Source organism: Diadema setosum, chromosome 11 (genome assembly GCF_964275005.1).
Source record: "Diadema setosum chromosome 11, eeDiaSeto1, whole genome shotgun sequence".
Lineage (NCBI taxonomy): Eukaryota > Metazoa > Echinodermata > Echinoidea > Diadematoida > Diadematidae > Diadema > Diadema setosum.
Genome location: NC_092695.1, coordinates 30,302,684 through 30,319,539, shown reverse-complemented (window position 1 = coordinate 30,319,539; position 16,856 = coordinate 30,302,684). Strand labels below are relative to the sequence as shown.

Sequence of the window (16,856 nt, the reverse complement as noted above, 5' to 3'; positions counted from 1 at the left end):
TCCACATTCATTCATTATCATACGCTATTTACGTAAGCTGGCGTTATCAATGTAGGAATGAGAATAGGATGCCACATGGTTTTTGTATTCTTTCATCGCAGAGGGGTGCATATTATTATTAAGTGCAGAAGAACTACGTAACGTAGGTAAAATTTTACTATGCTACTGTTACATGTAGTAATCTGGTGAAACGGATTCAGGTGCACGTGGAAGCAGCCCAGCTTCTTGTGAATGGAGAAATCTGAGGCAGGCAAGATGGGGCGTATACGGCGGCATTGCTGCTCCCTTCTATTCCTCTTCAAGGTCTGTGTCCTCCTTTTGGCTGCTTCCAGTGTTATGCTTCTGTTCCAGAGCGTATGGAGCAGCAACCTAGAGCACAGTCATGTAGGCAAGGCAGGCCACTTGGCGGGCAACAGGATCAACAGTGCTGCATTCATTGAGAGAGATCTTCTTCCCAAGTTGGTGAGAACGACCACAATCCATTCCTTCTGGTCCCTTTAATTGCAATGTGTCTTCATGTTCTGTGGGTGATTTTGTAAGATGCTACAAGAATATAATCACATGATGTGCTAATTAAGATTTTCATTCAAGAATTTTTGAGTTATGTTTGCTTGAACTTCTACTTGAAGAGTTCTTGAAGGTTGTATTGCAATCATATTATTGTGTTTAAACAAATTTATTTCAAAAATTGTAACATTGAATAAAAAGTCATTTCAGTCCTCCATGACCAATATTTGTCAGCTTTTTGTGGTCTTTTGCTCTATTGAAAAATGGATTTTCTATTCCTTTGTTCTTTGTTGTCACATTCAATTATGTTTTTCCTTCATTTTCATCTGCTCAAGATCCGTAAATTAACACCTACAGTAGAGGAACCTTCCTTTTCATTAGATTACTGCTGGTGTATGTACAGTATGTTTTTGTTTGGGTTTTTTTATCATAAGATCATATCCAACAATATTCCCTTTCTGTGTATAAAGATTGTGTATTTTGTTTAGTCGATTGTTTCAACATTGTAAGTGTAGCTTCACTACATTGGGTGGGATTCATTCTTGTAAACGCACTGTTGCATCACCGGCACACGACCAGTCGTCAAGAAAATAATGAAACACTGTCCAACTCGTTGTTTGCTTGAATCAATAATCCAGGCCTGTCCTGATTTAATGATCGATTCATCAAAACATTCCTTGAAGAATCACAACTGAACATAAAATACACCAATGTGTATCACGACGTGAACTTAAGATTTGAACGTGGGATGAAGTGATGTGATGAAGTATAGTGTCGTAGAGAAGTGTCCTGAAAGTGTCTTGTGGGTGAAGTGGTTTACTGTAACAAAGGAATATATGTATAATACACTTTAATTACACTGTAAATGCCTACTGCAAATGGTACATAAGCGTCGTTATAGCTCACCTTGTGTATACTTGGCTAGTTACTAATAAGCCTTAATTGATTATAGTACAGTAATTAATGAACATAAACATAACACTTGAACTGAATGATATTTACAATGTAATCCGACAAAGTCTTATAACTTCATCATTCTGAAGGGTTCACTTCATAACCTTCTACAAATCATTATATAAACTACCTGTCTAGGTAATGTCAACAGAGTGTTTATAATCATTGCATAATACAGTCATAACAATGCATGGAATTATGTGTGTGTGTGAATCTCCTTCAAATAACTGAGATTTTGACATACAAATTGCTGTATAGCTTTACTACTACAACTGTACAACTGTACACACCTTTAATCATACCAAATTATAATGACAACAAACATTTCTTTTTATATCACTATTGAATTAGCACAACTATTGATATGTGGCTGAAATAACAAGTATTAAACTTCTATCTCAACTTACCAACTGTTTGAGAACCCCAGTCAATTGTTGCCATACAGTCCCATACCGTATTTTGCAGCCTCCACTGCTTCGTTGATTCCGACTGCCTTCTATCACCGATAGTTGCACAGTGAAGAAGTGTCAGAAGTTTTGCCTGTTTAAAACCAATTCTCCCTTTTCTCTATACAAATTATATCAAAAAGGATTTCTAGAAGTGAAACTACTTGAAACAATGCCGACAGTGGTGCTAAGTGCACTGGGTCGGTCAGATTCCCCTTAGTGATCCGTCATCTTGACACGGTTAGTCCTCTTTTGACCTCTGTCATAACCCTTATGACCCGCGTTTCTCTATGAATATATTTGAACTATATACATATCAGATCTCCTCTACTGACATCTCATTATTCTGAATGAGTGTAGGCATTATAAGTCAAATACAGAGGAAAAATCACACTTCTGCCGCTACAGTAAGCATTGGCTTGCATATATCCTTTTTTATCCAACATACACTGCATATAGAATCAGGACAGCAGTTCTTCAGAGTGCAGCGTTCCCAGATTCAAAATCAACTCAACAGCACCTGCAAATGTTGTATGCAGAAGGATCACACCACGGCCTGGGTCATGCCAACTGGCACATGATCTCTACATTGAGCAGAAGGCAGAAACGTGTAGTCACCAGGAGAAGTACAAGCTGTGTCAAATAAAGGTGAAGAATAACAATATTTACGGTCTTTTTAGGGCGTCTCAGCCTAATCAGTGTCATCTGAGTATGCTGTGTGCTCCTCTTGTGGGGCTTTGCTGATATTACTTCTCTGTCAGTTTGGAAATGATATTGCTGAGAGGGAGGGGATTGAATAAGAAAAAAAAAACACAAAGCAAAACACCCCCCCCCCCCCAAAAAAAAAAAAAAAAAAAAAAAAAAACACCTTTTAGCCAAGGATTAAAGCACCAGTCCAAACTTACACAAACAGTGCAGGATACTCTCCATCATAACAACAGTGCAGATAGCGTGAATAAATGCTGGCATGACTTCATGCTCCCGTGAAATTGCTCCCAGTTTTTGTTACAGTTGACTTGAGAACATCCAGATAGAATGAACCATATGACTACAAAAACAACAATAACAACAAATCAAACAAAATAAAAACAAGAAAAAAAATGCACTGCATTGTCTCTGAATCTGAAAATGAATTATTGAAGTCTGGTCTGTATGAACAGTGAACACTGCATATCATTCCGTTCTGGTAACACATGCTTTGCTACATTAAAACAATGAATAAGATGGTTTACACTTTAAATCTGTCCTTCACAAGTGGCTACTCACTACTGGAATAGAGGAAATAGTTTAAGACTTAGTCAAAATCTGTGATTGTGTACAAATGCATCTCACCACATCTGGGCTTTTGGTCTTGCTGTTTCTAGGGTGAGGGGAAAGACGTACAAGTGGACTGTGACCAGAGGGTGTGTCCTGGTCCTGTCTCCCTTGGGACCATCAACCCTGCCCTTGGTATCCTGCACTGGGAAGAGTTTGCTGACATAAAGGAACTTCAAGTGCACCTGCAACACCTCCTCTTGACAGCCAAGCCAGAGGCAGCCTATGGATTCTGCTTCATCAAGTGTCCTGTGAAGCTCCATCAGGCCGAGGAAGGGGCTGAAGAAGGTGATGAAGCAGTGGTGGAGGAGATTGATGATACTGATGGAGCTATGGATATGGATGCAGAGATGGAAGATGATCTTGGTAACAGCTTCCAGAAGTTTGAGCAAGATTACTTTATGGAAGAAAATGATGAAGAGTGGGCCCAACAGTTACTGCTCTTGCCACTTAGTAGACCAGGTTCTCACCCTCCTGCTCAAAACAGGCACTCAGACTTAAACATCAATGTCATTCTTTTGGATTCAGTTTCCCACAGTCACTTTTACCGGTCTCTCCCAAGGACTGTTCAAACTTTACGCAAGATTAGTGAGCAGGAAAAAAACTGTGTGTTCAACTTCAATCTGATGCAGTCCTTAAAGGGACGCACCTACGAAAATTTACAGATGTTGTTCTCCGGGACCATGTATAATCCTGAGAAACCCTTTGGTGTTCAGGAGATGCCTCCTGATGCCTTGAATACTAGGATCATACTTGAGGGGTTCAAACAGCGAGGGTATGAGACCCTGTGGATGGAAGACCTTTGCTGGACTTGGGAGTGGGGCATTGCAAAAAACTTTGTTGTTCATTCCCCAAAAGAAATGCTCAGCTTCCGTTGGCAGAAGTTGAATGATGCTATGAAAACAGCCGGCATTGACCAGATGGGTTTGGCTCTTGCCAATTGTGAGATCTTGCACCACAATGGACACAATGACCCTTTTCATGGTCCTCCTGCCATCTGCTACAACGGGGAATATCAACATGCATACATGCTAGATTACCTCATAGAACTGCAGCTATCCAAGCAGAGAAGGGGAGTCCCATATTTTCATTACACTGAGCTGAATGTGGCCCACGATGATCATGGAGTAAGAGTCCAGAATCTAGACTCCTACCTAGCGGATTACCTTAAGCTCACCCTGACTCAAGAGAACACAATGACCATCATATTAGCAGATCATGGGAACTCCTATGGGTCGTTCATCCAGAAAACAGAGGAAGGCAGAATCGAGATGTTCCATCCCGCACTCTTCGTCATGCTGTCCCATGATGCAGGGAAGTTTTTGTCCCCCTCCCAGCTGAGTGCCCTGCAAGTAAACCAGGACAGACTTGTGAGTATACTGGACATCCACTATATGCTAAGGTACCTATCCTACCCAGGACTTGATGCGAAGGTTGCCCTTGAGCACAGGCACTACGATGCCCATCCCATGGGCCTCCTGAGAGCCATCTCACCAAACAGGACCTGCGACCACATCCCTCGCATCCAACCAAACGTGTGCATATGCGAGAACTACGACTCGCGGGTGCCAAACGACACCAGCAGGGTCATCTTTGCGGAGTTTGCTCTCGGGGAGCTGAACAACGCTATTCAGAACCAGTTTGTGGAGGCTCAGCCACAGGCCAGGACAGGATTTGGCAGGTGTCAGCCGCTCCAGGCTCTCTGGTTTGCCAATGTCAGAGAAAATTACCATGGGGTGAGTTGCTGTGTATTTAGCTCTATGACACTTGAAGTTGACAACAAGAATGCATGTACATGTTTGTGTAAGTACATACATGTAATGTCATAAATGCCTATTAAAGCAAGCCAGATCAATTTGGCATAGTAATATCTTTGCCAATCTAATTGATACCATTGAAAGCTTTAGGGGTAGGAAGCAGAGTCTATTTCATTATAAAGATTCTCATATTGAATATTGTCACCAAAATGCCTTTGAAGTTTTCCTACCCAGAGTTTTCCATATTGAGCTTTATACAACATCTAGGAAAATGCATGGTAGTCAATGTGCTGTCTGTTTCAAATGTGTGCTTTTCATATCGTTAAATATGTCACTTTTTTCTGAAGAGCTAGAGTCAGAAAGCTCATTTCTATTGTTTTATTGTTCTAGTGAAATCAATGTAGGTCAGCTATGTGATATTTTTACCTTTCAAAACAACTCAGATCTTGCCATATGCCCTCATGTGCTTGTGGCATTTGTATCTTAGCATATAATTGAAGTAACAATGAGCCATGATACATCCCCCTTCTTTATTGTCAGTGTCTACAGTTCTCAAGATGATTGACTATGTAAAGGTTTTGTTTTGTGCATGTGTGTGGGATTGTCTTTCAACAGGAGGATGCTGTAATAAAGTTGGACCTGTACACCAAAGCGGGAAGAAACGCCACACAACAGGAAGAGATTTTCTTTGTGACCATGATGATGTCACTATCCAAGTCTTCCAGCACTAGTGGTCTCCGCCTAATGAGCTACGAGCGCCTGACAGCGTACAGTCAGTACGGCAAGTGTGCGGACAGCGGAGTGGCCACAAAGCTCTGTGTGTGCTCATTGGCTACTTCTCATGTTGCACGAGAAAGTGTCGAGTACGGCGCGACTCCCATATGGCACAACATCTCATCCTTCTACGCGACACGCGAGTCTGTGCTGAAGGCTGTCACGAAATGCCTGCATGTCTACGAACGGCGCACGCAAAATGGCGTTGTCCTGGAGGCCTCCTGTGAATGCAGGGACAAGCTGTATCTTGTAGAGGTCAGTGCAAAGTCTGTCAATGTCATTCCCTCCAGGGATCTGCCAGTTAAGGAAGTGCTAAAGCCGGGGATGAGGACGTTCTTAATTGCATTCATGCAGAAAGTATCCAAGAGTCCATGGTCATTAGAATACAGCTTGGCATATAGCGAACATGATGTAGCTTCATGATACCAACTTCCATCCTTGTATCATTTTGGTTATGACTTTTTTAATCTATTACTATCAATATAAGTATCTGTAGCGATGGGACTACAGGTGTACACTTGGAAAGTTCAACTTATGTATGCAGGCTGAATATTTAGCAGATATATACAGTACTAATCAAAAGACGGAATAATAAGCAAGTGGTTTGTGAAAGCCAGTGAGAGTAATTTCGGGATCGAAAGGAGACTGGATAACCATCAGTCTGTTGGAGCTAGATGGCAAGGTGATGAAGTATATGAACATTTGCCAATGCATTTCACTGTCTCTTTGCCAGGATGTTATGTATATATTGTGTACTGTGTACACTGTGCCAACAGTGGATAGAGCACCATGTGATTGTTTCAGTCCATTGAATATATAGACCCTGACATGAAATGCTGCAGCTGGAATGAAGCCAAACCGGTTTCCGTCGTCATGGCATTCCTTTGCTGTTTTGGGGTGTGTAGGTTCAGTGTACACTGAGGTTTGTGGAAGGAGAACTTTAATGCAGCTGAATATGATGTGAATTGAACGTCTTATCTCAAAGCAGCTCACCCTAAACGTTGCAGTGACTGCACAGGTGATATTTTTGAAATGATACAGTGCAATCACGAGGAGTGACAAGGTAAAATTACTGGTAGAATAATTTTGACCTGTTGGTACACTGTTAAAGTCAGGTGCCATGTTGGGGGCCAAAATGAAATACAGTGTAGTCTCATGTTCAACCTCACAATACTTGTCTCAGTATTAAACACCCAGCTAGAGTAAGACTTGCTCAGTTAAAAGGAACTCTTGAATTATGTAATGAAAGATTTTGTTGTTGGTTATAGATGGATGGCTGCTTGATTGAAATGTTTATTTGCACAACCTTTTCTTCATACAAATGATATTTTTCAGTTGCAGTTTAGATTCACAATCATGAGGAAACAAATTGTACCCTTAGGAGTGCATTAAAGGGACTGTACAGTACTGGTTGTCTAGGGGATTCAAGTTTGGAACATTCCTATTAAAGTGAGATGATGAGAAACCTCTTATGAAATATGAAAGAGCATGTAATTTTAAGAAAGATTCAACGTTTATTTGATGAAAATTTGTTTTCAAATGGCTGAGATATCCAAAAAAAGTGATAATGATAAAAGGCGACAGGCCACGCCTTTTATTAGGATCTCTTTGTTTCACCTTGTTTTTGGATATCTCAGCCATTTCAAAACCGATTTTCATCAAATGAACATTTGATACCCCTTAGAATTGCATGCTCTTTGACATCTATTAAAGTGGTTTCTGAATATCTCGCAAAATGTTAAAAGCTAAATCCTCACCTCAACCAGAACTGTACACACCCTTTAACTTCTTCAAAGAGTGTTCTCATTATACTGTACATGTATGGGATAAAAAATGAGTTTTTACAGGCAAAATTGGTGTCCATTTCTGTATAACTGATGTTTCAGAGATGGAGGCTTTTCTCTTTTTTTTTTTCACCCCCCCCCCCTTTCCCACATTTGCTGGATGTAAGACAAACAGTATCCATTTTTATACCCCCGCCAAACGAAGTTTGAAGGGGGTATATAGGAATCAGCGGGCGGTCGGTCGGGCGGTCGGTCGGGCGGTCGGTCGGTCGGGCGGTCGGTCCGTTGCAAATCTTGCGTCGCGAACTACTTCCTCAGTTTTCAACCGATTCCCATAAAACTTGGCACAGATGTGTGCCTTGGGTTGTAGATGTGCAAGACGTATTTTTTGACAGTACCCAAAAGTACGTTGCCATGGTAACGGCATATTATGGGCAAAAATGGGTACAAATCTTGCGTCGCGAACTCCTCCCACAGTTTTTGATCAATTTTTATGAAATTAGGTACAGATGTTCATCTGAATATGTTAGTGTTCAAGACACATATTTCCGCAGTGGCAAAAAGTGCGTTGCCATGGTAACGGCATGTTATTGGTAAAATATAGGGCAAAATGCTTCATGGCAAAACTGCTTCATCAGTGTTCTTCCAATTCTCATGGAATTCATATTGAATGTTTGTCTTAGGATATAGGTCAGCATGACACATTTCTTGACAGTTACAAAACGTATGTTGCCATGGTATCACGCTCACATATTATGAGCCAAAATGATGGAAAATTTTGTGTTGCAAACTACTTCCTCAGTTTTTGGCCAATTTCCATGAAACTTGGTACAGATGTGTGCCTTTGGTTGTAGATGTGCAAGACGCATTTTTCGACAGTACCCGAAAGTACGTTGCCATGGTAACGGCATATTAATGGCAGAAGATCAAGGAAAGATCTTGCGGATTTAACTACTTCCTCAGTTTTTTGACCAAAGCTTATGAAATGTTGTTTTGACCAAAGCTTATGAAATGTTGTTTGGCGGGGGTATAACCAGTCGCTGTAGCGACATTTCTAGTTTAACTAGTGTAACTAGTTTGACAGTGACAAGTAATGAATGTGGCAATGGAAATCCATGCAATATTTTACAAGCAACTCATCAAAGAAAATTGATCAGATTATTATCATTACTTCTTTTTTTTCCCCTTTTTTTTTTGACTGGGAATAATGATGTTGAAGAGAGCTTTGCCATTGTCTAGAAGATGATGTTCTGTCTAAATGTTTGCAAAGCAAAAATGAAATATGCATTTACTGTTTTTGATGTTTAGGAACAAGTTTTAGAAAGACCAGCTGAAATGCACAACCTGCGTGGAAACCTGCTTAGTAGTTGAGCTAAAAATGGGTATTACAATTATTATGGCTATTGGTCTTCTGTGTGCCACATATGCATCCATGCTAATCTTTGTGTGCTTCTCACTTTGCACATTCATGGTGCAAGAAAAGTTCTCATGCTGAATACATTGTCCCATTGGACACCTAGCAATGAGAAAAGGAGCAAAGCATGAGGAAATGTTATAGAATAGGCCTACAATGTATTTTCAAATGTCCATATCACTGTTTAACTTTCTGTATAATTATGCTGAAATTTTCACGACTATTGCTTCTGTTTCACTGAGTGTACAGAAAACAAATCACCTTGATTGATATTCTTACATTTCAAAGTACAACATATATGGTAGTAGTGCTGGAATTTTTCTTATAATATGTATGGCATATCGCTTACTTGTTTTATGTTCACACATACTGATTTATCTGAAATCTACATAGCTTTTCTCCTATATAGTGCTGCTGTGTGCTTGTTTACATCATAAAGGAAAAGTCTTTAAAGTTTAGAGAACAAAAACTGTGATTATTGCAAGATTACATTTTTATACAGCTATGTGTAATATTTCTGTAATTGCAATTCTTCAAGTACTGTGGAAACTTGGCATTATAAAGAAAAATATTGTATTTGAAAGTAAATGTACAAGCATACCGTATGTATCTTTTGGAAAGAGCTTATAGGTCTGAATTCACAAAGGTGGTTTAAACCTAGACCAGGGAGGTGAGAGGAAACACCTCCCTGCCTAGACCATGGCCTATTAAAAATAAGCATGAAATACACTGTAGGCGTACCTTTGACATACGCGTATCAATGCGCGCTTGTTACTTGGCATCTGTTGGCATGTACGCAGTCTGATCTGTCGATTGTATCTAGGCAGAAGTAATTATATTCTGCCTAAACCATGGTTTAAATTTAAACCACCTTCGTGAATTCAGGCCATAGTGTACAGAAGTCAATGGGATTATACAGCAAATTATCACAAATGTGCAAATAAGATACATGGTATGTACATGTACAGTGTATTACTTGACACAGTCATGTACCAGCATTGCCTGTGGTCCTTACAGAGAAACACAAACCTTTCATTATATATTAAAGTCATAATCAGTTCTGTGTGTGAGATTACCAGGTATCTCACAGTGATTTATCATTATTGCACATACAAAGTATGTACTTTGTGATGTACTTGTATAAGGTATGTAATTCTAGATACATATATGCATCAGCATTATATGGGATTTTCTACTTAAATGAGTGACAGTAATTACATGTACTTACATTTATCAAGCTGTACTCAAATTCTGTCCATTAGAATGCTTACAATGAATTTATAATGATTGTGCAAATACTGTATATGTACATTGAAGTACATGCATGTATTTCTCGATACAGCTGTGTGTGAACTTTATCACTAGTCTTCTGCTGAAAGATATTGTATGACATTGTATAGCATACGGATGAAAAGAATTAAATGTACATGTACTATGTACATTGTACTTTAATTTTGTAAGTCATCATCAAACATAGTGACCAGGATAATTTTGTATTTCTTATGAGAATGGAATGTAGCAGCCCTCTTGATGTACTTAAAACATTTTGATCAATTAACAGTAATGACACTAGTGGTACATCGTAGCATAAAGAAACATTTTGTCTGGCCAATCTGGTAAGAAAAGTGCTTCCAGCAGAGTTCTGCGATACAATTACAGTGTACATGTATTTACAGTCTTCAGGCAACCTCACATACACATTCTTTTTTGTAATAGCTCCATATAATTATGAGCCAAAAAGGCTGAGGTGAGCTGCCGCAATCATTTATCGTCAGACGTTCGATGTGCATATTGCATGAACTATTTCTTTGTTTTCCACATCTTCATGAAAACCCCATGACAGGTGTTCACCAAACTTTGCAGGTATTGTACCATCCTCACTGGGCACGGTGATATAGGACCTGTGAATAATTTCTTCAAAAAGTTTTAACTTGCGGTACAATCTTGCATTCCATGGTGTATTTCTGTTGTAGCTTGTGCAATGGAAACTGTTTTGTCGTTTTTTTTTTTGTTTTTTTTTAAGGAATATTCAAAGGCATTTCTCTTTTCCTTGAACATTCCATTGTTTGCAGATACAGTTGTAATGTCCAGGGGTGGTATTCTAAGGTCTTAATTAACTTTGTAATTACATGTATCTTTGCACTAAATTGGTACTTTTAGGACTTAATCAGCGTGTCATTAAAGGACAAATCCACCTTCATATACTGTACATATGCATTGAGTGATGCAACAATATTAGTAGAACACATCAGTGAACGTTTGGGGAAAATCCGACAATCCGTTCCAAAGTTACGAATTTTTAATGTATCTGGGCAGTCACTGCTGGATGATAAGACTACTACAGTGTATGATGTCACATGCATACAACCATATAAGGAAAATAAAAGGAGAATTTCACAAAACTTTACTTTTTTAATAAAATGCAGATTTCTTCGACTTGTTACTGACGTACAGGTGTATGTTAAGGGTAACATTATTCCCCCTGCCTTCTGAAAGAGAACAAGGAAAAGTAGAAATTACGCGGTGCGTAATATATGTCCCCGCCGGAAGTAGCATTTAGTAGCAAAATGTACAATATAGGTAAAAAGATGAAGGTCAAAGGTCAAAGAAGTCAAAGGTCAAAATTCTATGTAGAAGTTTTGAAGCCCTCACCTAGTGCCATCACATAAAGCAAACGGAATCGAAATTGGGTTAGAAATGGCGAAGGAGTAGCATTTTGTAGCCAATGTACAATATAGGTAAAAAAAATCAAGGTCAAAGGTCAAAGAAGTCAAAGGTCAAAATTCTGTGTAGAAGTTTTGAAGCCCTCACCTAGTGCCATCACTTAAAGCAAACGGAATTGAAATCGGGTTACAAATGGCAAAGGAGTAGCATTTTGTAGCAAAATGTACAATATAGGTCAAAAATCAAGGTCAAAGGTCAAAGAAGTCAAAGGTCAAAATTCTGTGTAGAAGTTTTGAAGCCCTCACCTAGTGCCATCATATAAAGCAAACGGAATCAAAATCGGGTTAGAAATGGCGAAGGAGTAGCATTTTGTAGGCAATGTACAATATAGGTCAAAAATCAAGGTCAAAGGTCAAAGAAGTCAAAGGTCAAAGTTCTGTGTAGAAGTTTTGAAGCCCTCACCTAGTGCCATCACTTAAAGCAAACGGAATTGAAATCGGGTTACAAATGGCGAAGGAGTAGCATTTTGAAGCAAAATGTACAATATAGGTCAAAAATCAAGGTCAAAGGTCAAAGAAGTCACAGGTCGAAATTCTGTGTAGAAATTTTGAAGCCCTCACCTAGTGCCATCATATAAAGCAAACGGAATCAAAATCGGGTAAGAAATGGCGAAGGAGTAGCATTTTGAAGCAAAATGTACAATATAGGTCAAAGGTCAAGGTCAAAGGTCACAATTGAAATTCTGTGTAGAAGTTTCAAAGCTCCCATGTAGTGCTATCATATAAAGCAAACAGAATCAAAATCGGGTTAGAAATGGCGAAGGAGTAGCATTTTGAACATTTTGATCACACACGGACGCACACACGGACGGACGCACGGACGGACGCACGGACGGACGCACGGACGGACGCACGGACGGACACACACACGTACGGAGCCCGTTTCATAGTCCCCTGCTCGAACTCGTTCGGCGGGGACAAAAATTGAGTGTTCTTTTGTTATGCAAGAAAAGTGAAAATACACTTTATGTTAAATTTCCTTTATTCTTTCTTTATATCGTTGTACACATATGACATCACAAGCTATGGTAGTCTTCTCATCCAGCCGTCACTGAGCAGAAACTTCACAAATCCATGACTTTTGAACAGATTGTCCGATTTTCCTCAAACTCTCACTGATGTGTTCTAATATTTGCCGCATTCACTCAACCCACATGTCTATGAAGGTGAACTTGTCCTTCAAGTACCCGAAAATGATGTTCCTCCCATCTAATATTCCATCCAATCAAATGTGTTGTTAAATACATTGTACGCCTAGCTAGATGATGACCAAGCATGCAATATGCCCTCAATACATGGTCCTGTCTATACCCACCTACATACAGCTGTACTGTATATATTTAAATTACAGTCAACGAACTCAGTGTGCATTACAATACAGACAGGTTTTTTATTACAATTCTTCACTATGTGAAATTCTCATCCTAAGCAACTCACATACGTGGTAAATTGATTAGATTCCTCGAAGTTCAACCTTGTATTTTTTTTTTTTTGTCCGATTTCTACAGGTTCCATGACAACAAGATTTTTAAATAGTGTACAGTAACCGCTCCTTAGTTTCTAAGTAAAAATTCAGGCCGCAACATTTTCCACTCTATTTATTTTCAGAGGTACACTTACATACGAATTGATATGCGCAAGGTTTTCCCACCAAAATGCTTGTCGTCATGGTTGTTAGTGAACCTCTTACTTAATTGAGCTCCCAGAATATCAATTTGCTAATTACCAGTAAATGCTGATTTTAATAGCACAAATTATTTAAAGCTCTCAGAGTAACGGCCCCTGCATACACATACATGTATTATGCCCCGTCAACCCATTATTTGCCTAGTGTTTGTAGCTTGCACTGGCTTAAACTCTTGATAAAAAGTGTGATGCCTACACACAGCTTACCAATCATAAGCATTGTTTGTAATGTATTCATGTTTTAGGCCCAAATCAAACTTTAACAATAAAGTTACAATAAGGTTATGAAAACTATGAAAAGTCTATTTTTTTGTCCGCTTTGCCTTGTGCTTGATCCATGGTCTGTGAGGTACTCCTTGCTATGTCACAATTATGAGGTCATCACTCCACAAAAATAATTTGATGCACAGGCTATCAATCTTCATTATCTTCCTATCATTATTTCAACTATTTATTTATTTTCTTAAAAAAGAAATTCATTAGTGAATTATGTGCAGGTCAATGTGAGTAGAGAAGTTATGACGTATTCACCTCCTTTACATACAATGTACTTGGTTTCAACTTAAATAAATACAGGTGTATACATGAGTATATTAAAACTGTTTTGTGTACACATCAGTTTTTAGTTTCATAGGGTGATAGATTTCTTTCTTTTTCTTTTTTTTTTTTTGGGGGGGGGGAGGATGGGAAGGGGGTTTCATTTCTGTGAAAGTCTCACCTTTCTGCATGTTTCATTTTTACTTCACTCACCACAACCAACTTGAACTCCATTCTGATATTACATGTACAGTAGTTACGCAGACCCTGTATGTACAAATGGACAGAAACAAATGTGCTGGGTAGGTCAAGGTTCTTAAAAGGCATTGCTCTTTTTTAATGTCAATACATGTAATTCCCATTTCTTCATTCACACCACAATACAGTATTTATTTACAATATGCTAGAACTTCACTAAGATACTCGCGAAGATGTTTCTATGAACAGAGAGGTTAGGATCTTTTGGATGTTATTTTACATGAAAAAAAAAATCAGAACAAAGGGAATCACTCATACAGACCAACAAGAGATGGGGAAAATCAGAAAGGCACCAAATTCAATTGTTTTATTTTTCAAACCCTTCAGCTTCCCAATTTCATCTAGCTTCACTCTTGATACACCCTATACCAAGACATTGACAATTTTCTTAATACTACATATGTACTGGGTGAAGTCACAGCCATGCAAACTGTTACACTACTGCTTTCCACAAGGGTGTGTCATAAAAGGCAACGTAGTGGTGATATTAAACCAACTCGACAGATTGACCACCCAGAACATAATATTTTGGAGATTGCAATTCATTGTTTAAATCTGCAAGAATCATTGAATCTCATGTGAATGCAATGATTCCTCCACAGAATAGTGATGCATAAATTCTTTGCATGATACATTGTACCTACAAATGCAAAGCAGACAGTCTCAGAATAAAATGTATTTACAATGACACAAAGAATTTGCAGTTCATAAACACATAAATACACTACACCTACAATACATCATTTACCAGACTTGACATTTATAGCAATGCACCAGCCATGTCTGAAATTAGACAATTTTAAAACTTTCACTGTAAAGATCGGGCAAGTAGACGCTTGGTTACCCCCGTGGCGATGTGAAAGTCATTTTTGTCTGAATCACGAGTAACAGGATGTGGTTTGTTAACATTATGCTGTTCCGTGGTGTGAGAAGGCGCCAGTACATGTATTGTCTACATTTGTGTGCAACATAATGGAAACTGTCTTTATATACATGAATACAATCAATAATGCCAAATTCGGAGGCAGACTCGTGATACAGCGTACTACAGTATGTGCATACCTAAGAAGGTGCCTCCAAACCTGCTTTCTCGGGTCAACTAGTATTCACTGTTTGGCAAGTAGGATGAATGAACACTAGCCTGTTAAAAAAAGTGGGGGGGGGGGGGCATGCATTGTCACACATTTGGGCAAATTTGAGGAAAATCCTTGCCAAGTGCAAGGTATGTGCTGTAATTTCCCTTCATTGAAAGTGTTAAATTGTAATAACATGAGGCAGTCAAACTCGTGATCAACTATTAAAACAAAGCATTTCAGCTTGACTGTTTGGCACTAAAGATGGGACAGTGATTACTGGTGAGATTATCACTTTGAACATTCTGCACGTAGAAAGCGAAAAAAGTGTGCCAAATGAAACCATTCACACTGCAAGTAAATAATGAAAAGATAATCTATATAATGCTACCCATGAAACAATGACCTTTTGATCAATATTTATATTCAGCGTGACCATATACAGTGCACTCCCGTTATAACGAAATGCTCGGGACCGGCAGTTTTCTTTCGTTATAACGAAATTTCGTTATAACCGAACAATACAATATGTAACGAAAACAAGGAAACCATGCATATATATCATATTCTGTTTGCTGAATCCTTAGCATACACTGGAAAGCTATGTAAAATGTTCCTTGGGATTATTGTATTACTATATTAAAGGCATAGTTTACCATTTGCAGATGAAACAAAAACCCAGCATTTGTGCTTTAAACTAGTTCTAAAATGCGAGTTAGGGATAGAAACAACCACTGTAAAAAACTGAATCCATATAATCGATGTTAAGTATTGTTAAATACACAAAATGTGAACAATAGTTATAATAAGAATATTTCCAGATTAAACCGTCTACAGTTACGGCTTATTGAGAAAAATACTGATATCTCCTTATATTTTAGGCTTTATTGCAAAAATTCTATATGGTAGGTCGTTTTGTGATACAACAGACCTACACATATTCATCAAATGTGATATCTTGAACATTTTTGAAATCACTGCTCCCAAAGGTAAACTGGACCTTTAAACGCTCCCTTCAGAAACTGTGCGTGACACAAGGAGCGAACACGTAGTGATGTGAAGCATTCGCCCATGCAGAGACGCTGTAAATGCTTGTTCCGCTACGTATTTTCGAAAGCAATTCGCATTTCGTTATAACGGAGCACATTTCTCTTGTTTTTCTTTGTCTGTGGCGCTCGGCAAAGACTTCGTTATAACGGAAATTTCGCTATAACCGTGTTCGTTATAAGCGAATTTTGTACCATAGACTTTAATGGTGATAATTTTGGGACCAGAAGTTTTACTTCGTTATAACGAAATTTCGTTATAACCGTGTTCGTTGTAACGGGAGTGCACTGTACATGTACACGTACTCTGATTTTGCTCAATGAGAAATTCAGTTAAATATTTTTTTATTTATTTTTTTTGCTATTCACACATCATTACATTTATTGCAGAAGATGTTTCTTTTCTATTCAGAGCAGTTTTACCTGTGCAGGAATGTATTTTAGCATTTTTATTTTCATTATGTTAAAGTCTATAAAAGAGTACAGAAAGTCTGTTTTTTTTTTTTTGTGCAGATTTCTGCATACACCTACACCTTGATTAACTCCACATAGATACATATTTAGTCATGATCGATTTTATCAC

General features: G+C 38.6%; 1 protein-coding gene across 1 annotated transcript; it reads left to right on the top strand.

The window, feature by feature from the left end:
• The first annotated feature begins 255 nt into the window (after positions 1 to 255).
• LOC140235416 (uncharacterized) lies at positions 256 to 6,175 on the top strand. The gene is made up of 4 exons (XM_072315441.1): positions 256 to 462; positions 2,367 to 2,555; positions 3,272 to 4,957; positions 5,594 to 6,175. Exons 1-4 carry the CDS (start codon positions 256 to 258, stop codon positions 6,173 to 6,175), a joined length of 2,664 nt encoding a protein of 887 aa, XP_072171542.1.
• The last annotated feature ends 10,681 nt before the right edge of the window (positions 6,176 to 16,856 follow it).

Bases quoted from the DNA above. Each gene is read 5' to 3' on its own strand.
- LOC140235416 (XM_072315441.1), top strand. From the start codon at position 256: ATGGGGCGTATACGGCGGCATTGCTGCTCCCTTCTATTCCTCTTCAAG. The intron at 463-2,366 runs GTGAGAACGACC...CACTGCATATAG, and splicing joins GAGATCTTCTTCCCAAGTTG to AATCAGGACAGCAGTTCTTC. The intron at 4,958-5,593 runs GTGAGTTGCTGT...GTCTTTCAACAG, and splicing joins TCAGAGAAAATTACCATGGG to GAGGATGCTGTAATAAAGTT.